The sequence below is a fragment of the Stenella coeruleoalba genome, assembly GCF_951394435.1.
Source record: "Stenella coeruleoalba genome assembly, chromosome: X".
NCBI lineage: Eukaryota > Metazoa > Chordata > Mammalia > Artiodactyla > Delphinidae > Stenella > Stenella coeruleoalba.
Window position 1 is genome coordinate 11,472,367 of NC_137152.1, and position 26,214 is coordinate 11,498,580.

A 26,214-nucleotide genomic window follows, 5' to 3' on the forward strand; every position below is an offset into this window, starting at 1 on the left:
AGTTGTTAGCTCTTCTCTAAATGTTTTATAGAATTCACCTATGAAGCCATCTGGTCCTGGAGTTTTGTTTCTTGGGAATTTTTAAATCACAGTTTCCATTTCAGTACTTGTGATTGGTCTGTTTATATTTTCTATTTCTTCCTGGTTCATTCTTTGGAGATTGTACATTTCTAAGAATTTGCCCATTTCTTCTAGGTTGTCCATTTTATTGGCATATAGTTGCTTGTAATAGTCTCTTGTGATCCTTTGTATTTCTGTGGTGTTTGTTGTAATTTCTCCTTTTTCATTTCTAATTTTATTGATCTGAGCCCTCTCCCTTTTTTTCTTGATGAGTCTGGCTAAAGGTTTATCAATTTTGTTTATTTTCTCAAAGAACCATCTTTTAGTTTCATTGATCTTTTCTGTTGTTGTCTTCATCTCTATTTCATTTATTTCTGCTCTGATCTTTATGATTTGTTTCCTTCTGTTAGCTTTGGGTTTTGTTTGTTCTTCTCTTTCTAGTTGCTTTAGGGGTAAGGTTAGGTTGTTCCTTTGAGATTTTTCTTGTTTCATTAAGGTAGGATTGTATTGCTGTAAACTTCCCTCTTAGAATTGCTTTGCCGCTTCCCATGGGTTTTGGATCTTTGTGTTTTCATTGTCATTGTCTCTAGGTATTTTTTGATTGTCTCATTGATTAATTCAGTGATCCATTGGTTGTTTATTAGCATATTTAAATTCCACGTGTTTGTGTTTTTTACGGTTTTTTTCTTGTAGTTGATGTCTGTCTCATAGCATTGTGGTTGGAGAAGATTGTTGATATGATTTCAGTTTTCTTAAATTTACCAAGGCTCACTTTGTGGTCCAGCATGTGATCAATCCTGGAGAGTGTTTCCCGTGTACTTGAGAAGAATGTGTATTCTGCTGCTTTTGGATGGAATGCTCTATAAATATCAGTTAAGTCTATCTGGTCTAATGTGTCATTTAAGGCCTGTGTTTCCTTATTGATTTTCTGTCTGGATGATCTGTCCATTGATGTGAGGTGTTAAAAGTCCCCCATGATTATTGTGTTACTGTCAATTTCCCCTTTTATGTCTGTTACATTTGCCTTATGTATTGAGGTGCTCCTAAGTTGGGTGCATATATATTTACAGTTGTTATATCTTCTTTGATTGATCCCTTGATCATTATGTAGTGTCCTTCTTTGTCTCTTGTAACAGTCTTTAGTTTAAAGTCTATTTTGTCTGATATGAGTATTGGCACTCCAGCTTTCTCTTGATTTCCATTTGCATGGAATACCTTTTTCAGTCCCCTGACTTTCAGTCTGTATGTCCCTAGATTTGAAGTGGGTCTCTTGTAGACAGCATGTATATGGGTTTGTATCCATTCAGCCAGTCTATGTCTTTTGGTTTGAGCATTTAATCCATTTACATTTAAAGTAATTATCTGTATGTATGTTCTTATTGCCATTTTTTATTTTATTTTTTTGGCCATGCTGCATCACTTGCAGGATCTTAGTTCCCCAACCAGGGATTGAACCCAGGCCATGACAGTGAAAGCACCAAGTCCTATGCACTCGACCGTCAGGGAATTCCCTTCTTAATGCCATTTTGTTAATTGTTTTTTCCATTTGTTTTTGTATGTCTTTTTTCTCCCCTTCCTCTTTTGTTCTCTTGTGATATGGTGACTTACTTTAGTGTTGTGTTTGGATTCCTTTTTCCTTTGTGTGTGTCTATTGCAGATTTTTGGTTTGCGGTTAACCATGTTTTGATATAGCAGTCTATATACGAATAAGATTGTTTTAAGTTGCTGGTCTTTTAATTTCAAATGCATTTCCAATATCCTGCGTTTGTACTTCCCTCTTCTCATGATTGATGGTTTTGATAGCATATTTGTGTGTGGATTATTTCCTACCTTTACTGTTAGTTTGCCTTTACCAGTGAGCTTTTCCATTCATAATTTTCTTGTTTCTAGTTGTGGCCTTTTTTTCCCCCATCTAGAGAAGTTCCTTTAGCATTTGTTGCAAAGCTGGTCTGCTGGTGCAGAATTCTCTTAGCTTTTGCTTGTCTGTAATGCTTTTGATTTCTCCGTTGAATCTGAATGAGATCCTTGCTGGATAGAGTAATCTTGGTTGTAGGTTTTTCCCTTTCATCTCTTTAAATATATCGTGCCACTCCCTTCTGGTCTGCAGAGTTTCTGCTGAAAAATCAGCTGATAACCTTCTGGGAGTTCCCTTGTATGTTATTCATTGCTTTTAATATTTTGTCTTTGTGTTTAATTTTTGTCAGCTTCATTAATATGTGTCTCGGGGTGTTCCTCCTTGGGTTTATCCTGCGTGGGACTCTCGGCACTTCCTGGACATGGGTGACTATTTCCTTTCCCATGTTAGGGAAGTTTTCAGCTATTATTTCTTCAAACATTTTCTCAGGTCCTTTCTCGTCCTTCTGGCACCCCTTTAATGTGAATGTTGGTGCATTTAATGTTGTCACAGAGGTCTCGCAGACTGTCCTCATTTCTTTTCTTTTTTCTCTATTCTGTTTCGTGGCAGTGATTTCCACCATTCTGTCTTCCACTTCATCTGTTCTTCTGCCTCATTTATTCCACTCTTCATTCCTTCTAGTGTATTTTTCATTTCAGTTATCATATTGTTCATCTGTGTTTGTTTTTTCTTTAGGTATTCTAGCTCTTTATTAAACATTTCTTGTGTCTTCTTGGTCTGTGCTTCCATTATTTTTCCGAGATCTTGGATCAACTTTACTGTCATTACTCTGCATTCTTTTTCGGGTAGATTGCCTATCTCCACTTCATGTAGTTGTTTTTCTGGGGTTTTTATCTTGTTCCTTCATCTGGGACATAATCCTCTGCTGGTCTCATTTTGTCTAACATGCTGTGATTGTGATTTCTGTTCCACAGCCTACAGGGTTGTAGTTCTCCTTGCTTCTTCTGTCTGCCCCCTGGTGGATGAGGCCAGTCTAAGAGGCTTTTGCAGGGAATTCCCTGGCGGTCCAGTGGTTAGGAGTCCATGCTTTCACTATTGAGGGTGCACATTCAGTCCCTGGTTGGGGAAACTAAGATCCTTCAAGCCACACGGTGCGGCCAAAAAAAAAAAAACCATTTATTTAAGAGGCTTGTGCAGGTTTCCTGTTGGGAGGTACTGGTTCCTGCCCATTGGTATACAAAGCTGGGTCTTGTCCCTCTGGTGAGCAGCTGTGGGCTCAGGAAGACTTTAGGCAGAATGTCTGCTGATGGGTGGGGCTGTGTTCCCACTGTGTTGGTTGTTAGGCCTGAGGCATCCCAGCACTGGACCCTGCAGGGTGTTGGGTGGGGCCAGGTCTTGGTGAGAAAATGGCAGCCTCCAGGAGAGCTCACGCCAATGAGCACTCCCCAGAACTACCACCAGTAGTGTCTTTGTCCCCACAGTGAGCCACAGCTACCCCCCCACCTCATAAGGAGACCCTCCAGTACTAGGAGGTAGGTCTGGCCCAGGCTCCTATGAGGTCACTGCTTTTACCTGTGGGTCCTGGTGCTCATCAGACCTTATGTGCGTCCTCCAAGAGTGGAGTTTCTGTTTCCCCCAGTCCTGTGGATTCCTGTGATCAAACCCTGTTGGCCTTCAAAGCCAGATGCTTTTGGGGGCTCCTCCTGATGCCAGACCCTCAGGCTGGGCAGCCTGATGTGGGGCTCGGGACTTTCACTCCTGTGGGAGAACCTCTGCTATCTAATTATTTTCCGGTTTGTGGGTAGCCCACCCAGCAGGTATGGAATTTGATTTTATCGTGATTGCACCCCTCCTATTGTCTCGTTATGGCTTCTTGGTTTTGGATGTAGAATATCTTTTTTGGTAGGTTCCAGTGTTTTTTTGTCAATGTTTGTTTAGCAGTTAGTTGTGATTTTGGCGTTTTCATGAGAGGAGGTGAGCTCATGTCCTTCTACTCTGCCATCTTGTCTCGGTCCTCAATCACAAACGTTTCATTTTGGCGTGCTCATTTTTTGTCCATATTTTTATGCCTTCTGGGTTTCATGTTTTACTTAGAAAAGGCCTTCCCTTACTTAGTTTTTGTGTTTTTGGGGTTTTGTTGTTTTTTTAATCCTCCTATGTGTTGTTCTGGAGCTTATGTCGTTTTTTTAAAAATACACATATACATTTAAAGCTTTCATACATCTGAAATTCTTTTTGGTATAAAGAATGAGCTAGGGACTTCCCTGGTGGTCCAGTGGTAAAGAATCCACCTTCCAATGCAGGGGACACGGGTTCGATCCCTGCTCGGGGGACTAAGATCCCATGTGCTGCGGGGCACCTAAGCCCACGCGCCACAACTACTGAGCTCGTGTGCCTCGATGAGAGAGCCCACATGCCGCAAATTACAGAGCCCATGCACTCTGGAGCCCGCACACCACAACTGCAGAGCCCGTGCACCCTGGAGCCCGTGTACAACAGCTAGAGAGAGAAAACCCGCACGTCACAACTAGAGATAAGTCCGTGCACTGCAACGAAAGATCCCACATGCCACAACTAGGACCCGACACAGCCAAAAAAATAAAAAGTAAATTTTTTTTTTAAAAAAGAATGAGCTGAAGATCCAATTTCGTTCTTTTACAGATGGCTGGCCAGTTGTCCCACACCACATCCTGCTTTTACCCTTGCTGTTTCAAAATGCTTGCTTTGTTTTAAATTTCACTATCTAATTAGCTCTGTTTTCTTGGCCAGAGGAATGGATTTTAACTTTTACTAAGAGAACTATTTCTCCACCCACCTCTTAGCAAGCTGATACAAAATTCTTTTCTCTCAGGATCCTTTCAAGTATAGCTATCCACCACTTGTAGATGATGACTTCCAGACACCATTGTGTGAAAATGGGCCTATTGCCAGTGAGGATGAAGCTTCAAGTAAAGAAGATATAGAAAGTGATGGCAAAGAAACCTTGGAAACAATTCCTAATGAAGAACAAACAGCTCTTCTTAAAAAGGTAAGTTTTTTAACATCTTTATTGGAGTATAATTGCTTTACAATGGTGTGTTAGTTTCTGCTTTATAACAAAGTGAATCAGTTATACATACACATATGTTCCCATATCTCTTCCCTCTTGCGTCTCCCTCCCTCCCACCCTCCATATCCCACCCCTCTAGGTGGTTACAAAGCACTGAGTTGATCTCCCTGTGCTATGCGGCTGCTTCCCACTAGCTATCTTTTTACGTTTGGTAGTGTATATATGTCCATGCCTCTCTCTCACTTTGTCACAGCTTACTCTTCCCCCTCCCCATGTCCTCAAGTCCATTCTCTAGTAGGTCTGTGTCTTTATTCCCGTCTTACCCCTAGGTTCTTCATGAACTTTTTTTTTTCTTTTTAGATTCCATATATATGTGCTAGCAAACGGTATTTGTTTTTCTCTTTCTGACTTACATCACTCTATATGACAGACTCTAGGTCCGTACACCTCACTACAGATAACTCAATTTCGTATCTTTTATGGGTGTGTAATATTCCATTGTATATATGTGCCACATCTTCTTTATCCATTCATCTGTCGATGGACACTTAGGTTGCTGCCATGTCCTGGCTATTGTAAATAGAGCTGCAATGAACATTTTGGTGCATGACTCTTTTTGAATTATGGTTTTCTCAGGGTATGTGCCCAGTAGTGGGATTGCTGGGTCATATGGTAGTTCTATTTTTAGTTTTTTAAGGAACCTCCATACTTTACTCCATAGTGGCTGTATCAATTTACATTCCCACCAACAGTGCAAGAGGGTTCCCTTTTCTCCACACCCTCTCCAGCATTTATTGTTTCTAGATTTTTTGATGATGGCCATTCTGACTGGTGTGAGGTGATACCTCATTGTAGTTTTGACTTGCATTTCTCTCATGATTAGTGATGTTGAGCATTCTTTCATGTGTTTGTTGGTAATCTGTATATCTTCTTTGGAGAAATGTCTATTTAGGTCTTCTGCCCATTTTTGGATTGGGTTGTTTGTTTTTTTGTTATTGAGCTGCATGAGCTGCTTGTAAATTTTGGAGATTAATCCTTTGTCAGTTGCTTCATTTGCAAATATTTTCTCCCATTCTGAGGGTTGTCTTTTGGTCTTATTTATGGTTTCCTTTGCTGTGCAAAAGCTTTGAAGTTTCATTAGGTCCCATTTGTTTATTTTTCTTTTTATTTCCATTTCTGTAGGAGATGGGTCAAAAAGGATCTTGCTGTGATTTATGTCATAGAGTGTTCTGCCTATGTTTTCCTCTAATAGTTTGATAGTTTCTGGCCTTACATTTAGGTCTTCAATCCATTTTGAGCTTATTATTGTGTATGGTGTTAGGGAGTGATCTAATCTCATACTTTTACATGTACCTGTCCAGTTTTCCCAGCACCACTTATTGAAGAGGCTGTCCTTTCTCCACTGTACATTCCTGCCTCCTTTATCAAAGATAAGGTGACCATATGTGTGTGGGTTTATCTCTGGGCTTTCTATCCTGTTCCATTGATCTATCTTTCTGTTTTTGTGCCAGTACCATACTGTCTTGATTACTGTAGCTTTGTAGTATAGTCTGAAGTCAGGGAGCCTGATTCCTCCAGCTCCGTTTTTCTTTCTCAAGATTGCTTTGGCTATTCGGGGTCTTTTGTGTTTCCATACAAATTGTGAAATTTTTTGTTCTAGTTCTGTGAAAAACACCAGTGGTAGTTTGATAGGGATTGCATTGAATCTGTAGATTGCTTTGGGTAGTACAGTCATTTTCACAATGTTGATTTTTCCAATTCAAGAAATGGTATATCTCTCCATCTATTTGTATCATCTTTAATTTCTTTCATCAGCGTCAAAATTTTCTGCATACAGCTCTTTTGTCTCCTTAGGTAGGTTTATTCCTAGATATTTTATTCTTTTTGTTGTAATGGTAAATGGGAGTATTTTCTTGATTTCACTTTCAGATTTTTCATCATTAGTGTATAGGAATGCAAGAGATTTCTGTGAATTAATTTTGTATCCTGCTACTTTACCAAATTCATTGATTAGCTCTAGTAGTTTTCTGGTAGCATCTTTAAGATTCTCTATGTATAGTATCATGTCATCTGCAAACAGTGACAGCTTTACTTCTTCTTTTCCGATTTGGATTCCTTTCATTTCCTTTTCTTCTCTGATTGCTGTGGCTACAACTTCCAAAACTATATTGAATAAGAGTGGTGAGAGTGGGCAACCTTGTCTTGTTCCTGTTATTAGTGGAAATGCTTTCAGTTTTTCACCATTGAGGATGATGCTGGCTGTGAGTTTGTCATATATGGCCTTTATTATGTTGAGGAAAGTTCCCTCTATGCCTACTTTCTGCAGGGTTTCTATCATAAATGGGTGTTGAATTTTGTCAAAAGCTTTCTCTGCATCTATTGAGATGATAATATGGGTTTTCTCCTTCAATTTATTAATATGGTTTATCCCACTGATTGATTTGCGTATATTGAAGAATCCTTGCATTCCTGGGATAAACCCCTCTTGATCATGGTGTATGATCCTTTTAATGTGCTGTTGGATTCTGTTTGCTTGTATTTTGTTGAGGATTTTTTCATCTATGTTCATCAGTGATATTGGCCTGTAGTTTTCTTGCTTTGTGACATCCTTGTCTGGTTTTGGTGTCAGGGTGATTGTGGTGTCATAGAAGGAGTTTGGGAGTGTTCCTCCCTCTGCTATGTTTTGGAAGAGTTTGAGAAGGATAGGTGTTAGCTCTTCTCTAAATGTTTGGTAGAAGTCGCCTGTGAAGCCATCTGGTCCTGGGCTTTTGTTTGTTGGAAGATTTTTAATCACCATTTCAATTTCAGTGCTTGTGATTGGTCTGTTCATATTTTGTATTTCTCCCTGATTCAGTCTTGGCAGGTTGTGCATTTCTAAGAATTTATCCATTTCTTCCAGGTTGTCCATTTTATTGGCATGTAGTTGCTTGTAGTAATCTCTCATAATCTTTTGTATTTCTGCAGTCAGTTGTTATTTCTCCTTTTTCGTTTTGAATTCTATTGATTTGAGTCTTCTCTGTTTTCTTTTTTTGATGAGTCTGATTGAGATGAGTCTAATTGATTAATGGTTAATCAATTTTGTTTATCTTCTCAAAGAACCAGCTTTTAATTTTTTCGATCTTTGCTGTCATTTCCTTCATTTCTTTTTCATTTATTTCTGATTGGATTTTTATGATTTCTTTCCTTCTGCTAACTTTGGGGGGTTTTTTGTTCTTCTTTCTCTAATTGCTTTAGGTCCAAGGTTAGGGTGTTTATTTGAGTTGGTTCCTGTTTCTTAAGGTAAGATTGTATTGCTATAAACTTCCCTCTTAGAACTGCTTTTGCTGCATCTCATAGGTTTTTGGTCATCGTGTCTCCATTGTCGTTTGTTTCTAGGTATGTTTTGCTTTTTTCTTTGATTTCTTCAGTGATCACTTGGTTATTAAGTAGTTTATTGTTTTGCTTCCATGTGTTTGTATTTTTTACAGACCTTTTCCTGTAATTGATACCTAGTCTCATAGCATTGTGGTCAGAAAAGATACTTGGTACCATTTCAATTTTCTTAAATTTACCAAGGCTTGATTTGTGACCCAAGATATGATCTGTCCTGGAGAATGTTCCATGAGCAGTTGAGAAAAATGTGTATTCTGTTGTTTTTGGATGATGTGTCCATTGGTGAAAGTGGGGTGTTAAAGTCCCCGACTATGATTATGTTAGTGTCTATTTCCCCTGAAAAAGGTATTTTTCACAAAAAAATGAAATTGAGACAGAAGCTGTGACATAGCCCCAATTCTACCATAGCTGGCTATGTAATTTTAGGTAATGCACTTAACTTGCTGTCCTTCCATATCTTTGTACGTAAAAAGAAAGAGGAAGGATGGCACTAGTTGACTGGTAGTGTGCTACAGTATATAAAAGGTTGATTCCTTGCTTTTGTATAGAAATTGGCTAAACACATCTTACAAGAGTCCTTTTTTTCTAAAGTATTTTTTATCTATCTAAAATAAGTAAAAGTAATTAACTCAGAACATTACCTTGATCTACTTTCTCTTTTTCATTTTTAAAGAACACTTAGTTATGTTTTTATGAGATATCAGGGACTTGATAGAGGGATAAATATATTGCAATGTAGAACAGATTTTAAAACGCTTAAAAGGGAGGGGAATTCCCGGGTGGTCAAGTGGTTAGGACTCTGCGCTCTCACTGCTGAGAGCCTGGGTTCAATCCCTGGCTGGGGAACTAAGATCCCACAAGCCATGTGGGGTGACCAAAAAAATAAAAACTCTTAAGGGAATGACCATGTTACATTTTCTAAAAGGGCCTATTTACATAGTAGGCACTCAAATATAGGTCAATCATCAGGTTACTATATGTTAAATATATAATTTAGATATAATAAACCCATGTTAAAGATTGCAATTTGGATTGAGTCACTATAATGCTTACTTTTTGACCTAATGAACTGCCTGTCAGTGTGAAATTCAATTTATCTGTTTTTCTTCATATATATATATATATATTTTTTGTCTTTAGGTTAACATAATTGAACCTACTTTCAAAGCAGAAGAGAATGAAAAAGTTGATTCCAAAATGAAAGCTTTCAAGAAACCATTGAGTGTGTTTAAAGGGCCCTTATTACACATCAGGTACTAGTTGAGGATTTTATTAACTATGCTTTCATAATATATCTTGATCCTTTTGAGGGAACTGCAAAATTAAGAAAACTTCTGGCCTGTTTTTGAAACTGTGGAAATATAAAATTAAGGGTTATCTGAAGACTCACATTGGTTTCCAGATATAGTGGGTATTTGTAGCTACCTTTTTGTTATTTATTCTGTTGAGTGTGTTTAAAGGGCCTTTATCCCGCATCAGGTAATAAGAGTGAATATTCATATATTAACAACAAATCTGAATGACATATATTTTTCTCATTTTACTGATAGTGTTTGACTTGCACAAGTCTGAGGTTGCCAGAAATGACACTGAAGTAGCCATTTATCAGTTTGACCTTCCAAAAGCTAAAGCTGAACCAGAAAAATAGGGTTTTTACCAAAGCCGAATTTCAGCACATCTCTTTTTCTGTCTAGGTTGTTCAATCCAAAAAATTCAGTATTGTTTCCTTATCATGATGTAAAGACCTTTCTCACTAATGATGCTTTTGGTTGGTAAATCTGTACAGCCTTATGTTAATACTGCTTTACCAACTTTATTTAGTAATGGCCTACTGTATCATTTTCTATCCCTTTACTTGAAACCTTTGTATGTTACTGTTAAAGACTCATGAACAACAGAGCCAGACATTTTAAACATCAAATCTGAAATTCTCCGACAGGATTGGTTTGTTTACATATATTTTGAAAACTGTTCTATTTGGATTTATCTTCACCATCTGCAGGAGTCTGTGTGTGAGAGGGAAGGAGGGAAACACACGTGCATGTTCTTTTCCGTGGTTTTTCTTTGTAGTTTCCCCCACTTTGGAATTTGTTTCCCATTTTTCCCTCTACTAGTTTGGAAGTTAGTTTTTTCTCTGGAGGCCTGTCAAAACCATAGGTCCTGGCTTGTAACTATCAAGGTATGGCTAGAAGATCCGGCTAGGGAGAAAGCCAACTCTGCAGTGCCCACCCATCTCTCCAGAAAATCAGCACTCCCTCCCTCTCCCTCCCTCCCCCTCTCCCTCCCTCCCTCCCTCTCCCTCCCTCTCCCTCCCTCGCCCTCCCTCGCCCTCCCTCGCCCTCCCTCGCCCTCTCTCCCTCTCCCTCTCCCTCCCTCTCCCTCCCTCCCTCCCTCCCTCCCTCCCTCCCTCTCTCTCTCTCTCTCTCTCTCTCTCTCTCTCTCTCTCTCTCTCTCTCTCTCTCTCTCTCTCACTCACACACACACACACACACACACACCACACACCCCTAACCAACCTCTGTCTCCCTAGAGCTTTTCATGGTTTTTGTGCTGGATACTGAGAGCAGTTCTGAGATCCATTAACCTTCCTGTTTTTTCTGTGGTATATTTCAGATTGGGTTTTAAAAAGATGCCAGCAACCATGCTAATTTATGTCTTGTCCAAAGCTGGGCACAGCTCTCCTGGGAGAGCACTTTTTTAAAATGTGTGTTCTTTACATGAATAAATATCTCTGATAACGCACATATTCCTGATATAAAATGAATCTATTTAAAGGTGGAGCTTATAGTCAAGGGCTATCTGAAGAATTCACCTTTTTATCTAAAAATCACAGTCTGGGCTTCCCTGGTGGTGCAGTGGTTAAGAATCCACCTGCCAATGCAGGGGACACGGGTTCGAGCCCTGCTCCGGTAAGATCCCACATGCTGCGGAGCAACTAAGCCCGTGTGCCACAACTACTGGGCCTGCGCTCTAGAGCCCGAGAGCCACAACTACTGAAGCCCGTGCGCCTAGAGCCCCTGCTCTGCAACAAGAGAAGCCACCCAATGAGAAGCCCACGCACCGCAACAAAGAGTAGCCCCTGCTCGCCGCAACTAGGGAAAGCCCACGTACAGCAACAAAGACCCAATGCAGCCAAAAATAAAAATAAATTTTTTTTAAAAGTAAGTAAACAAATAAAAATCACAGTCTTCTGCATCATTTGGAGGCACCCGATTTGGCTCATGTAATTAAACTACACAAACTTTGCTTGAGTCTTTTTATTTTTAAAATACAGTGGCCAGTAATAGTAAAATTTGCATTTGAGCCTCACTGATTTTTTGACAGTTTTTTCCTGTAATTCCTGCCCCATATTTTGTGTTTTTCTCCTTCCATATTATTTAGAAAAAACCTTTCTATAGTCAGGACTTATTCTGTTACTTAAATATATCCCTGATGACCATTTTGAGTTATACTCTTTTCTCTTGATGTATAAAAATGTGCCCCATTGTAATGTTTGTAATTAGGTAAAGTTGAAGCAGCAGTTTCTTCTCTGATTTTTATCTTTCACCTACCAAAGAGGTTTAATAAAGAAACCTTAAGATGGTGCTGATTATAGGACTAATTCAGAATCTTCCTAATTCGCTCCTGTACGTCCCTATTTTGCTTTTAGATCTAGGGGGAAACCATAGGACTTTTTAGTGTGCATTGAATCAGTAAGATTAAAATACAAAATATATTAGGTATTGTTTTGTAATCTCCTTTGATGAAATCTCTTTATACAAATGAGTGTAAAGTACTAACCAAATGTTTTTCTTCAAGCTGATGATGAGATTGTCATTTATCCTGAGCAATACCATTGGCTTATGCTTTTGTTGTCACCTAGCCCAGCGGAAGAACTGTATTTTGGAAGCACAGAATCTGAAGAAAAGAAAGCTTTAATAACGTTGACAAATGTAACGAAAAACATAGTGGCATTTAAGGTAAATACCTGAAAGATATAAATTGTGTGTGAAAATTGAAAGATTGATCATTTTGAACTTGCACAGTGGTTTTATTTCTGTTTTTAGGCTTGTCATACTGCCTTCTATCTCTGTGTGTCACAGCTTATCTAAAATTTTCCCTAAGGTCTGTATCTTAGTCTTTAATGTGCAGTAATAGGGTACTGTCCAAATTAGTCCCAGGGTTTGTTTGTTTAAAAAAAAAAAAAAGACACTTTTCATTGTATGAATAATTTAATTCATAGAGAGTGAAAAAATAAAACTATAAAATCTAAAGTGCAGTTTCCCCCAAGTGTAGTATATTCTGGAGTATAGTTTATACTGGATACTAACCTGACACTGAGCATTAAGTGTAACAGGACTGACTCCACCACTGCCCCTTATTGTAGGGTATTACTTCCTTAAATCACCTACTTCCTAGATGTCCTTTGATTGCTGCTTTTAAATTTCTGGACACTATTGTAACATGTGTTCTAATGTGTGTTGTTTTTGAACATGAATTATTAAATTCAGGTGATTAACAGAATAAATATGTAACAGTTTTTAGTTTAAGAGGAAGGCTAAGTAACAGACTGATGAGTGTTTTTTTCTAGTAGATTGAGATGCTTTTTTCCTGCAGATGGGGAAAGATATATTCTATATATGTAACCACCAAGATTGTTTTATAGACTTTATTAATGATTTTTAAGTCATTTTAAAGCCATTTCCCCCCAAAGAGCATAAAGGTTATGTGACTACTGTTTTTTTGTGAACAGGTGAGAACAACTGCTCCAGAAAAGTACAGAGTCAAGCCCAGCAACAGCAGTTGTGACCCGGGTGCATCAGTTGATATAGTCGTGTCTCCCCACGGGGGTGAGTTGTCACCTGGCTGGCCACAGTGGGGTGTTATGGGAGGCCTGGGGCTGGGTGATGACTCAGCAAAGCTGGACTGGAATCTAGAAATTAGCAGGGTATCAGCAAGTCACCTCGCCACACTCTGGGCATCTGTTTTCTCACCTGTAAAATGAGACGGGTGAATGGCTCTCATTAGAACAAAATTTTTTTAAGAAGTAAAATTGTTTAAACTGATGCCAGTTAAAATTGAATTTCAAACAAAAAAATTATTCATCTTTAGGAGAACTTTTTCCTTTTTTAAGATAGTTCCGGGCTTCCCTGGTGGTGCAGTGGTTGAGAGTCCGCCTGCCGATGCAGGGGACACGGGTTCGTGCCCCGGTCCGGGAAGATCCCACATGCCACGGAGCGGCTGGGCCCGTGAGCCATGGCCGCTGAGCCTGCACGTCCGGAGCCTGTGCTCCGCAACGGGAGAGGCCACAACAGTGAGAGGCCCACGTACCACAAAAAAAAAAAATAATAAGATAGTTCCATATTATTCGTTTTCCTTAGTGTTTTCTAGAATAATGCTTAAGCCACATAGCCAACCCTTTGTCCCTTTGTAAAGGTTCCTGTTTATTATATAATAAGTTACCCTTTTGGAATGCAGGTTTAACAGTCTCTGCCCAAGACCGTTTTCTGATAATGGCTGCAGAAATGGAACAGTCATCTGGCACAGGCCCAGCAGAATTGACTCAGTTTTGGAAAGAAGTTCCCAGAAACAAAGTAATGGAGCATAGGTATGCTTTTCCCTTACAGGCTCTCAAATTGCAATGGGAAAAATCCCAAAGAGGAATGCACCTACATGGGCTAATAAGCAGGCATCCCTTCCTCCTGGCATTTGGCAGACATCTAGGCTTACACTGTTGGCCCCAACCCCTACAAGGCTCAGGTACAAGACCTGGAGTTTCTCTAGGAGATTGCTAATAGCAGAGATTTGTTTGCTGGCCAATGCAAGAATCTGAATGTGTCAAAATTACAAACAGATTTTCTCTTACAACAGTTACCTTTGTAGGAATGCTCACCTTATGTACTTGAATGTTTGCTGCAGTGAAACATTGTTTCACAAAAATTGTCTAGTAGTGGAAAATGGAAAAGAACCTAAATGTTCATCCGTAAAGTAATAGTGAAATGCATTTGAGAAGTACTCTGAAGCCATTCAAGAGTGTAGTGCATCTGTTTGTTCTGATACCTGTGACATACTATTAGGAAAAGAAAAAAACCTACTCACAAAAAAGTATGTATGACAATTATCCTATTTAAGAGAAAACCCTGTCACTATATAGACATATACACGTATGTCTGTGCATGTGTGCAAAAAAGATGTATAGGAAAGAGGAGGAGAATAGAGAAGAAGGTTGTGGGGTTTTTTTGGAGTGTGCCCAGTCTTGCTCCCCAAGGGACGCAATACCTGGAGACATTGTTGGTTGTCATTACTGGACAGTGGGGTGCTGTGGAGACATTGTTGGTTGTCATAACTGGACAGTGGGGTGCTGTGGGCATCTAATAGGTAGAGACCAGGATGCTACTCAATATCCCACCATGCACAAGACAGCACCCCATGACAAAGAATGATCCAGCCCAAAATGTCAGTGGTGCCAAGATTGAGAAAGCTCAGTTGAGGGTAGTTAAGGATGGCCACACTGATGACATTTGAGTAGGACCTGAAGGAAATGAGAGTAGGCCACATAGATAACAGGGAAAAGAGCTTTGCAGGTAGAGCGAACCATAAATGAAAAAGATGTGTGCTTGGCCTGGGTGAGGAACAGCAAGGAGGTCAGTGTAACCTGAATCCAGTACGGGATGCCAGATCATTGCCATAGTGAGAACTTCTGGTTTTGAGAGGAGAAACCATTAGTTGGTGCTGAGCAGAGCCATGAGGTGATCGGCTTGTTTTTTTTTAAAGGATTACTCTGGGAGGCTTTGTAGAAAAATAGACTGTGGGCAGACATAGATGAAAGAGTGATACTGAGTTAACAACACTTAGACTAGCGCTGGCATATAGCAAGTTCTATTTAAGTGTGGTACTCTCCTTTATTCATTTAGTCACTAAAACAACCCTAGGTCATAGGTAGTTATTTTTCCCTTTTTATAGACGAGAAGCTGAGAAACCTAGTAAGGGTTGTAGTTGAGTTCAATCTTCAAATAAGGAGTTGAAAGAATACAGATGTGGCTGGAACAGGGTGTGAGAGGATCCATAGTAAGAAAGCATGTTGGAGGCAGACAGGGCCCAGAGGAGCAGCTTGGGCACCACTGTAAAACCACTGGGAGAACGTCGACCTGCTCTGAAATGCCTTGGGCAAGATTACCCTTTGCGGGCAATTCATAGAGGGAAGGAGAACAAGAATAAGAATGGGCCTGGGAAGACGAGCTTTATTTCCTCTAGGCTAGGTCTAACTTGTACCCAGCGAGAGAGGGTGAAAGTTAGACACAGCTCAGAGGAATATTTAGTAGCCAAATGAAGGAGAACAATACAGGGCGTCAGGAGGGAAAGCAGTTGGTGAGCTGTGTCAGTAAGGCCCGGGGTAGAGTGTGTTTCACAGAGGAGGAACAAAGTGCTACCAACGTCAGTCAAGGATGAGGTGTGAGACGTGGCCGTTGCTGGTGACGTGATGGAGGTAACTGACGACCTCACGGGGAACACTGTGAGTTGGTAGGAGCCAGATGCCAAAGAAACACAGGCAGTAAGACTTCTGGACGTTGGGCTTGTCGGGGAGGGACCAGGGTCATAGTTGGAAGGAAGACTGTGTTGTTGAGAAGGGGTTGTTTGGGATTTTGTAATGGGAGATATTTGAGCGTTGTTTAAAACCATAGTAAGGACCATTTCCGAAGGAGAGGCTGACCTTACAGAATAAACCATTGACAGTGAAATTCCTGAGAAAGTTAGAAGGAACAGAACCTAAAGCCGAGGTAGGAACACGGATCTAGATAAGGCTCATTGTGACAGTTGTGGTGACAGTTGTGACATGTTTTTAGATGGAGAAGATGTTTAAATTTTCAAGTTACTTTTCAGGAGGGCCTACTTTTGAAGTTCTTATCAAACAGTACCTCAAAATTATGGGGTTTTTTCTTTCTTTTTGGGTTGCTTTGTAAATCAGTTTCTAATGGCTTTCTGTTCTATAACTGTCAAAAGAGAATGAAGCACTTACCTCACAGAAACAGGGGGACTTGGTGGTTTGGTACCGAAGGCCCAGGTGAAAGCACTGCCTCCCATCTAGAAAGGGTGGCTTCCTGCAAATCGGAAGATCAGGTGAATTCTACTGAATATCATATAAAAAACTTCTCTTAGGTTATTGAGCACTGTGTGTAATTTATACCTGCATTAAGAAGCTGGAGGATGTAGGAAAGGGAAAATAATTCTCCCTCTACCCTTCCAAGTTCTTGGCTGAGACCCACTGTAATAAAAGACAGACGAACAGGAGAGAAACAGAAGTTTCATAACATGGACGCCTCCTGTATACGTGGGAGAGACCCAGGAAAACTGAGTAACTCTCCCAAATGGCCCAAGCCACCACCTTCACTACCATCTCCAGTGAAAGACAAAAGAAAGATGTTGTGGGGTGGAGGAAGGCTATCACGAAAAGCACGGTAAACAAGGATAAAGTTATTATGCTAATTTAGGCAAATTCCTGTCTTCTTGAGGTCCCCAAAATATTCTGAGGTTCCTGAGCTTGCCAGGAAGTGACTTTCCTTACTCACCTAGTAAGGCTGTCTGGAACCCTGTAAGCAAGGTACCAGGTCAGTTGTTTCCAAGGGTCTTTAGTTCCTTAAAGCCATCTGGTCATATCCGACTTCATGCATTTCATTTTCAAATATGACATTCAAGTCAAAAGCTTGATAATACAACCATATTTCCAACTGTGTCCTGTTACAAGGAGAACAGATTCTCATTGAACTTGTGCAAATAACTATATCACCATGAAAATGAGAACATTCACTAAGAGTTTCTAAATTCTGGAGGGATCAGGTATGGAGAAAAATTGTCTCAATTCTGCTTACAAAGGTATAATTCACCAAATTGCAGTAAATCATAGATAGCTTAAGAGGAAAAGTTCTCCTTAAATCTGGAGAAACAAAACGTGTTTCAATCATTCTCATCAATTCATTCAATCCCACGTTATTAATTTTTGTTCTGCCTGAATTCAGTTTTTTCCATTAGTTCTGGAAATTCTTACCCAGCTCAGTTTTACGGTCTTAAAAGTTATCAGAAACCTGTGTTCTAGAGTACTTGTCAGAGTCCTTTTTGTGAATCTCTTTGAAGGTGAAACATGTATCTATACAAGTACAATCAAGAAGGTTTAGTATTCTTATTTGACAATGTGTCCCACATAATTTAACATATCAAATAAGCCTAAGTGGTTTAGTATCTTTTTATAAAGAGAACACATCTTTTGAGATGTTCCAGGGGCCGTGGGGAAAATCCCAAAGTTAGTTTGAGGTCAAAAAGACTTCATTTAGAATTTGATTTGGGGACGTTTGTCAAAAATATCAAAAGGTTTTGGACACTTGGCTAAATAGAACCATATATCATTATGAAACAATACTTAATTAACCAAAGTGACAGTTAAAAACATTTCAAAGGCAAATACAGAAGGTCACATAGTTGCGAGCAAAACGTAGCTCCTAATCTTAAAACTGAGTTTTAATTAAAGACCTGCTGATAAAGATAAGATGAAGCACAGGAAATTATTTTGATAAAATGCAAAATCTTTTCTTTCTAGGCAGATTACTTAAAAAGGTAAAGAAAAACCTTTCACAATCTCTTATCAGGAGCAGACCACACCACACCAAGAGCCCAATAAAACTGTCCCTTTAGCAAAAAAAGAAAATTTAGTTTCATGTAATTACACTGTTGATATTAAGCTTATTTTTAAAACCCTTAAAACAAATTTATTCAATTTTAGCCAGCTTGACTACACAAGGTAAAATTTTCTCTTTCTGTCTCTTCCCAACTTTCTGTATCCATTTATTCTCCTACTTTCTACTCTGAAATAACTATAGCTTTACTTTAGGATAAAATCACTTTCACTTCCCTTAACAAAAATGCACCTCCCTACTTCTCTTGGCCAAAAACACATCCTAATTCTTATGTACAGGGTTGATATACTTATTTCTAGTCGTTTTAATAATCCTTAGAAATGTTACTTTCTAGTGAAAACTGATAAATAAGCACTTGCAGTCTGTTACACCAGCATTCTTTGGATTGGCAAATTTATGAATATATTTCATAATTTCTAGAAATAGATACTTCCTCACAGTATGGTTTTTCATTGTGGCACAAGATATGTTTACTAATATACCCAAATACCTTTCATTCTGTAATAAGAAGCCAGAAGTAGATAAACCTATGTGTAGTAATTAATGTTTCACTATTTTATCTTATTTGGAAATGATCTAGATATTCAGTGAATTTCCTGTCATTTAACTTAGCAAAACTCTAAAGTTTCAAGTTACCAAAGACATTTGGAAAACTGTTTATAAGAGATATACCATAAAATATACTCATTGCTGATAAGTTCACCTAACGTTTATCTCGCTGACATTTATCTAAATCACTTGCTACCAACAATTGTTTAGACTCTTCACACAAACACCAGGAGACATTACACAAAATCAGCCATCATGCCAAGGTGTTCTTGCTGACAAATTTTGTAACAGAGATAACATGAACTTACTTATTTGAATAGTAAGCCCAGGTAGAATAAAGGTTGCATGTCTCTATTATATCAAGACCTGTATAATTAAACCAACCAGTTAACCCAGTTTGTTTGTTTTGTATTGAAGTATAATTGATCTCCATTGTATATTCTTGCCTCCTTTATCAAAAATAAGGTGACCACAGGTGCGTGGGTGCATCTCTGGGCTTTCTATCCTGTTCCATTGATCCATATTTCTTTTTTTGTGCCAGTACCATACTGTCTTGATTTAACCCAGCTTTTATTTACCAAAGATTATCCCAGATCCTGTGAACTTGAAAAAAATTTGGGGTTAGTTTCTCTATTTCTGAGTTTTAGGAATATTCAATTTGAAAAGCACTTATTTTTCTTTAAGCCAGTTGAATAGTTTTTATGAATTAATCTTGCCAGTACCATTCAGAAGTAGGAAAATATCACACATTTAGAACATATATATATACACACATGTAAACATACAGATGCAAACCAGAGACCTTATAGCTTTGGTTCCAGAATTTTAGCCATGAATTAAGGTACAGTGACACAAAACTCACTAGCTTATTAAAGAACAGTTGGATCCGAACTGTGTTTCTGGCAGTTGGAATAAGTTTACCTGCTCAGAGTGCTAAAGCTTTTTTTTTTTTTAAAACTAATATTTGTGGGGGTTTTTGTTTTGCTTTTTTCATTTGCCCAATTTCAAAATAGCTCCTTTTCTTTAACTTCTGATGAGCTTCATTTTCCTAAAGTTTGCATTTCTATGAGCTGGCTATCAGGTCCTACAGAAGGTGGGGTAGAAAATTTACACCTCAAAGGGACAGAGAAAGTAAGGTTTTTTTTCCTGGAGTTTTGGGGGTACTTTACCTATTATCAGAGGTTTAGCGAAATTACCGTTTAAATGTTTTCTTACTTTTCTAAGTACAGAACAGTTCTGTTTCCAGTGATGTGGTCTTTTATAATACCTGCAAGTATTTTGAGATAAACAGGGCAGGTTTTGGAATGGTTAGAATAGGTGAACTTTGAATTGCTTCTGGAGCCGAATTTCTGGTTTTGTGAAGATTTGCAAGACAAAGACAGTTGCTTTTAATTCCTCAAAAAATTGGATTGCAGCCTGAATGGCATCCAGCTACATTTTCTTCAGTTTGCTTTATATCAGGGAAATTTCCAATTACGACGGAAATCAAATGATTTCTATGTTCTGGAGTTTCAGGGCTTAACGCAGCATCTGTACAAAGTCTGTAGAAAGCGTCCAACAAAGGCCTTTGAATGCTCTCCTTTTTCTGAGTGCACAATTCAACCTTGGACCAATTCACCTTAGGGGAAAAAGCCCCTACTTCTGTCAGCCCCTGAATATTGGCCTTCAGCTGATCCATTTCCTGATAATTTGGGAGGAATTCTGGTCATATGCTGCCCGTGTGAGTGTGCCTGTTTTCCCTAGGGGGGCCATCGGGCTTGTCTGATAACTACAGTATAATCATGGGTGTGAAGAACACCCCTTAGCAGCCAATCAAGGTCCCTATGAGTGGGGAACTGAATGGCCACTAGTCTTTTTTAACTCTTCTCTAAATTTGGTAGATATCTTCTGAAAGTGGAGGTAAAAAGAGCTTTGTAATTTCATCTTACTAAGGACGTCCCTAAGGCTGGCCCCCATACTCCTTCACGTCCTCCTTTCAAGTTGGTCTTTCCATAGATACCAAGAAAAACAATTGTTTAGGCTGAGAGCTCTCTAAAAAATGTTTAAACACAGAAGTTTTTCCAATTCAAAAGATCCATCTTTTGGCCATTGCTGAGTAGTATGATCTTATATTAATCTCAATAGCAACTCAAACTTATAAGCCTTTTTATGGCTTAGCCATGGATGCAAGAGGCATCCCGAAACGGGGTGCAAAAGATGCAGCCCTCACACGATTCAGAAAGCTCACTCCCAGAGTTAGCCTAAGGAAGCAAAGACCTTCATTGTCACACGTGGTTAGAATGGGGTCGTGAAAAGTGTCTCCCGTTTCCCATAAGAATGATATGCCTTCAGTTACAAACCTGCGACACGGGGTAAGCACTACTGGAACAGGACTTTTCCAGCCCTAAATAAGACAAGAAGGTGGAGACCACAAGGGGCCCTTATGACCGACGCCCACGAGAGCCGGTAGCATCAGAGAATGCTGCTTATCAGTTAGTGTCCCGGATCCCCAGCCTATTCAGGTGGTCGCCAGATGCACGCAGACACATGCATCATCCCTCTGGCAGAGACCAGAGAGACTGTTCTCCCTGGTCATAAAGCCAAGCTCTCAAGACAGAGTAAAACGAAAGGAAAAGCTCATCTGTCCTGTGGTTCTCCTTCTGACAACACAAGAGACAGAGATAAAAGAGAACAATGACCATCTGTGGGAGGAAAGAGGACCAGTAGAAGACAAAAATACTCATAACAAAAATCTCTACCAAAGTCACAATACTAAGGAACTGGCTGACACAAATATTTTCTCCTGCTAATCTCAATTTGGAAAAGAAGGGACAAGGTGAAATTTTTACCTTCCTCTCTCAACTGCACCAGACTGAGATCCAGGAGAGCTGACTTTAGTAAGAATTCTTACCCTTCTCGGGCTTCTGCCCGTTTTCCAGAATCCCATCTGCAGGCTCCCAAGTGAGTATGCTATCTCAGCAGCTCCCAGGGTAGCTTGCCAAACTGTAGGAGAGGAAAAATAATTTTCCCTTTATTTTTCTACGTTCTTGCCTAAGATCCCCGTCCCACCCCCCGCCATACCCCCGTAATCACAGACAGGTGAAAAGAAGAAAACAGGAAAAAAACAGAAGTTTACTAGCATGTATACCTCCTGTATACTTTGAGAGACCCAGGAAAACAGTAAAACTTCCCGCAATGGCCCATGACACCACCTTAAATACCACCTCCAGCTAAAGAGAAAAGATGATGTTGTGGGCGAGGGAGCCAGTTCTGGGAGGATGGTGGGAAAAGCACAACATACACGGCTAAGGTTGTCCTGCGGATTTAAGTCTCTGCCTTCTCCATTGATAAGAGTCTCGAGAGATACGAAGTCATCCTCCTGTACCTGGCAGAGAGGGAGACACCCTTACAAAGGGAGATTTCCCTTGTAACTGTGCATGTCTCACAAAAAGGTAGCTTCTCTTCACTTTTCAGAGCTTCTACTGAAAAGTGAAAAAGCTTTCCACTTTTGTCTGCTTTTTCTTAAAAAATAACCAGCTCAAGATAAACCTTGTGCCCCAGAGGCACGTTTTGGGGTGGCAAATTCTGCTCCCCTTCAAAGATAAACACACGTTGAGCTAGCTGCTCCCTTAGGTATATCTGGGGAGAGGAATGAGTACTTTCACCTCTGTTACATACACTTCTGTGTTTAACTGTTTTCATTTTACACTTTACTTTTCAAAAATTCATTAAAAACTTTAAGAAGTTATGTTTCCTTTGTACTTTCATAGGTTAAGATGCCATATTGTTGAGAGCATTAAGCCAACCACTCTTACATTAAAACACCATGCCTTTAACATGTCAGATAAAACCAGTGAAGAGCTCTATCTACAGGTAAGTGTTCTTTCTTCCTAACTATAAGTCTTTAGTGTTAATCAATATTAGAAATCCATTTTTTCCCCACTGACATAAAGCAGACCTTTGGCATAGCCACGACAGAAATGCTCTCTTCTTTGTGAAGGGAAGCCAGATCAGAAATGGTAAGTGGTGCGTTACTTTTGGAGATCTTCTAACTAACTTTCTGAAAGCTCTGGCTATTTCAATTTGGACTAGGGACCTTATAGCAAAGCGCATGGTATTTTGGGGGGTATCGAAGAACTTGATCTCATGGAAAAGGTACCATGTAGTGCATTTAAATCTGAAAAAGGTGGAGGGGCTCCCTTTCTGAATAGCTGGTTTCAGTACCTCCAGGAAATGATTGCTTTGTTCCTTTCTCAACTAGAGAATTAGACCTTTTCAAAATGAGAACAGATACACATCCGTTCGGCAACCAAATTGCATTCCCAGCTCCCAGCCTTTCAGAGTAGATGGACTCTATCCCATAAATGTTTGTGGGATTTCTAATATTCCCATTTGTCATGCACTTGATTATTGTACTGTTTTATTGATACAAACCTTTCATCCTTTTCTCCCCTCTTTAGCTCAATCGTTTACTAGAAAGCAATAGGAAGCTTGAAGACCAAGTTCAGCATTGTATCTGGTTCCAGCAATGGCTGCTTTCCTTAACAGTGGTCTCGCTTGCTTTTGTCATCTCTCTCTTCTATTTGTTGTACAGTTAAAGAAGTGGTGCTCGGTAGGAAACATGGCTTTTCCGTTCATTAGTTGGAAAAAGTACCTCCCAGAACTTCTCCACCATGCTGAAAGTGTCACACATCTGTGCTTCCTTCCTCCAAGGAAATGTACGGCATTTGGGGGGGGGGGGGGACTGAAACATGTCTTGAAAATAAACTGTTAACAATAAGGAAACGCTGAAGATACTGATTACAAGAAACTATAGGTAGTTAGTCAAGTAAGTAAAGGTATATCTGTTGTGTGACTTAATAGAGATAATTTATTTTTCCCTTTTGATTTAATACTTTTAAAGCTTGTTTTATCATGTATATATGTTAGCTGAACGGAAAAGTAACATGCTTTGTTGCAGCCAAAAACTGTCATCTGCTTTTTTTTGACAGAATTATTATAGCTGAGCCAACTTATTAGCTTTTCTATACTATGTATATAGAAGAACATGTATATTGAAAAAACATACAGAGTAATTTCTGTAACCATGACTTTGTAATTTTGAGAACTACTAACAGATGCTAGTCGATGTTCTTTTGGAATGTACAACTACTTAATGCCAAACCACCTTTAGCCTTTGTTTCTTATCCGTCTTCCTTAACGGCCTGCCTGCCTTTTATTAATCTCAGACTTTTTAATGAACACTCACACTCTCATTTAGCTAGGATTTGGGGAACTAAGTCTGGTTGGATTTTCTCTAAATTCTGTCCGTCAGTAACGTCCAGAAGAAGAACCTCTCCTGTCTTTTTTTACGCAGTTTCACGTTGCTCTCTCTGGCTGGACAGGGACCCTTTTGCTTCACTTATTATAAAGGCCTGATCCTCCATTGGACCATCTTCACCCTCCTTTCTAAACGAAAGGAGTTAGATAAAATTTTTTTGAAAAGTTAGTTTTTGAGATGCAGAGCAGTATAATTCATTTACATTTCAATTCCTTGCTAAAATCAGCCACGAGAAGGGAACTTTCGGTAAGGGTGAAAAAATAAATCGAAAGTGTCACTTCTCGGTTTAAGAGTGAAAAATACTGTAAAAACTTCAGACCAGGGTTAATTGACTCACTTGATATATTCTGCCTTTGTCACAGCAATACTGAGGACGGTTCCTCAATTCGTAACATGATACACCTCGCAGGAGCAGAGCCTAATGCAAGTAGTTTGTTTTCTCATTTAATATAAACAGTTTTGGTCCATGTTGGTTCACATATAAATCTATACTTTATATGAAAGAAAAAAATAGTCTGCCTGTAAAATAAATTTTGAGTTTTGATTGAGCCATGTTTGCAGAATGTTTTATTCTGAGGTTGTAGTGTTGGCGGCTTTCATCTTGAGAATGTGATGATTCCCAAATGGCATTATGAAGAATGAAAAAATAGAGTTCCTTCAAAATTGGCCTAGGAAATAAAACCTTAAATGGACACTGGTCTGATACTTCGTCTTAATTTGGGTTTTTCTGTTTCAGTTTGCCACCTCCAGACGTGAAACTGACTGCAGCCCACCCTAAGTACTGTCCATAGTATCTCCCTGTGTGTGTGCACAGCGATTTCCCCTTATATGTTAGATTCCTGGCTTTGTTATAATCTAATCCCGAAGTATCTGTGTATGTGTTTTGTTCTTCAGCAAATAAGCGAGGAAATAGTCAAAATTGGAAATGTATTGTCCTGACGGTGTCCCTTTAATGTTTCACATGAAAATTACATTGACTCACTAAAATGTTTTTCCCTGATGTCTGGCCAGTTGAATTTAATAACATTTCTTGTTAACATTTGTGTGTCTATTAAATGTGACTAAGCAAAATATATTGAAAATTAACCATAAAATCAAAGGCATCTAAACTTCTGTACTTGTCTTAATTGATCACATATATTTACATTTGATTTTATTGTGTCTTTGTTTGATTTTATTTAATCACGTCTGTATGACTGAGTACGCTATAATTAATAATTTTATTTTTTAATATGTCATTACCTGTTCATGACCAAATTACCAAGGACCAACATTCAGATTTAAATTATCTTCACTTGGAATGGAAATTCATAGTTTCCATGAAAACATTAATGAAATATCATTATAGGCAAGTAGCCTAAAGATACAATTGCTGGTAAACCTAGCCTCAAATTTCATAATATACCATAACTGTTTTTATATCTTGCCACTAATTTTGACTGGATTTAATAGCACTTTATTGTACAATTGCAAAAAACAAAAATATATTCCTAGAATTGTTGCCGGTGTAATTTCTCTAATGTTCTGGTGCTTTTCATATATTTTCAGTATTTTTATTACTATATTGGTATTTTCTTTGTATAAACTGATCAAAAGAACATGTTTTCTATTTTAATATGTTTTAGAAAAATAATTACATTTATGCAATAAATATCATCAGGAAAAACCTCTGGTCTCTAATTGATAAAGCATCTTAAAAATCAAAGCTCAGGTTCACTCTGACCTTCCAAAGATCACATTAATTTCTTCTGCGCCTACTTACCTTTTTATAAGGATGGCATCACAAACTTCCAAAGGCACAATTGTGTCATCAGGTGAACCCGTCCCTAGTGTGTCCCGTTTCTCCTCGCCCCTGGGTCAGGGTCTGGCTGCTCTTCAGGGGATCTCTCCATTTTCCGGACCTAGCGTTGGCCTCACTGTCACAGCTGGGGGCTCCATCACAGAACCTATCACTAGAGTGGCCACACATGTCAGAATTGCCCTACATCCCTCAATCCTAGTACCTATACACCTGCCTGCTGACAGGAACCTGCGGGAAGCAGGCTGACAAGAAATCCTACCTGGCTGCCGGGCGCATGGCAGGTGGTCCCGGCGAGAAGGCACCGGAGCACGGCACGTGGGTGTGGTTCAGGAGGGGCGGCCCCGGATAGTGATGGCAAAGGCCCTGGGGATTGTTTGTGTGGTTCCCCTCGCCACTGGAAGACACAGCTCCCAAGTGCAGCTCCATAAAATAGAACGAAAAGGACAGGTCCATCTTCTAAACTGCAAAAGAGGTCGAGATACAAAACCATGGGAGAAATTCAAAACAGAGCCACAAAGACAGACCGGTAACCTACCAAGGAGCCCCACACCTACCCAGGACTCT

At 39.3% G+C, this 26,214-nt stretch overlaps 1 protein-coding gene and 1 long non-coding RNA gene across 4 annotated transcripts in view; one reads left to right on the forward strand and one right to left on the reverse strand.

The window, feature by feature from the left end:
- Positions 1–25,371, forward strand: part of MOSPD2 (motile sperm domain containing 2) — a 59,849-nt gene extending 34,478 nt beyond the window's left edge. The window contains exons 9-15 of one of the 3 annotated variants that reach the window (XM_079911161.1): positions 4,767–4,943; positions 9,477–9,589; positions 12,199–12,295; positions 13,069–13,165; positions 13,794–13,923; positions 22,300–22,402; positions 23,124–25,371. In XM_079911161.1, the coding sequence (XP_079767287.1) occupies positions 4,767–4,943; positions 9,477–9,589; positions 12,199–12,295; positions 13,069–13,165; positions 13,794–13,923; positions 22,300–22,402; positions 23,124–23,303 (897 nt within the window). In that variant the 3' untranslated portion in view covers positions 23,304–25,371. Of the gene's footprint in view, positions 1–4,766; positions 4,944–9,476; positions 9,590–12,198; positions 12,296–13,068; positions 13,166–13,793; positions 13,924–22,299; positions 22,403–22,989 lie in introns of all 3 variants that reach the window. The other 2 variants (XM_079911163.1, XM_079911162.1) reach the window with 2 other exon arrangements.
- On the reverse strand, positions 13,181–22,177 carry LOC307180764. Its single transcript, XR_013825778.1, has 4 exons — positions 21,441–22,177; positions 16,883–17,048; positions 16,333–16,414; positions 13,181–13,309 (listed from the first exon to the last, which is right to left on the reverse strand). It is a non-coding gene; the product is annotated as an uncharacterized lncRNA (long non-coding RNA).
- Positions 25,372–26,214: the final 843 nt, after the last annotated feature.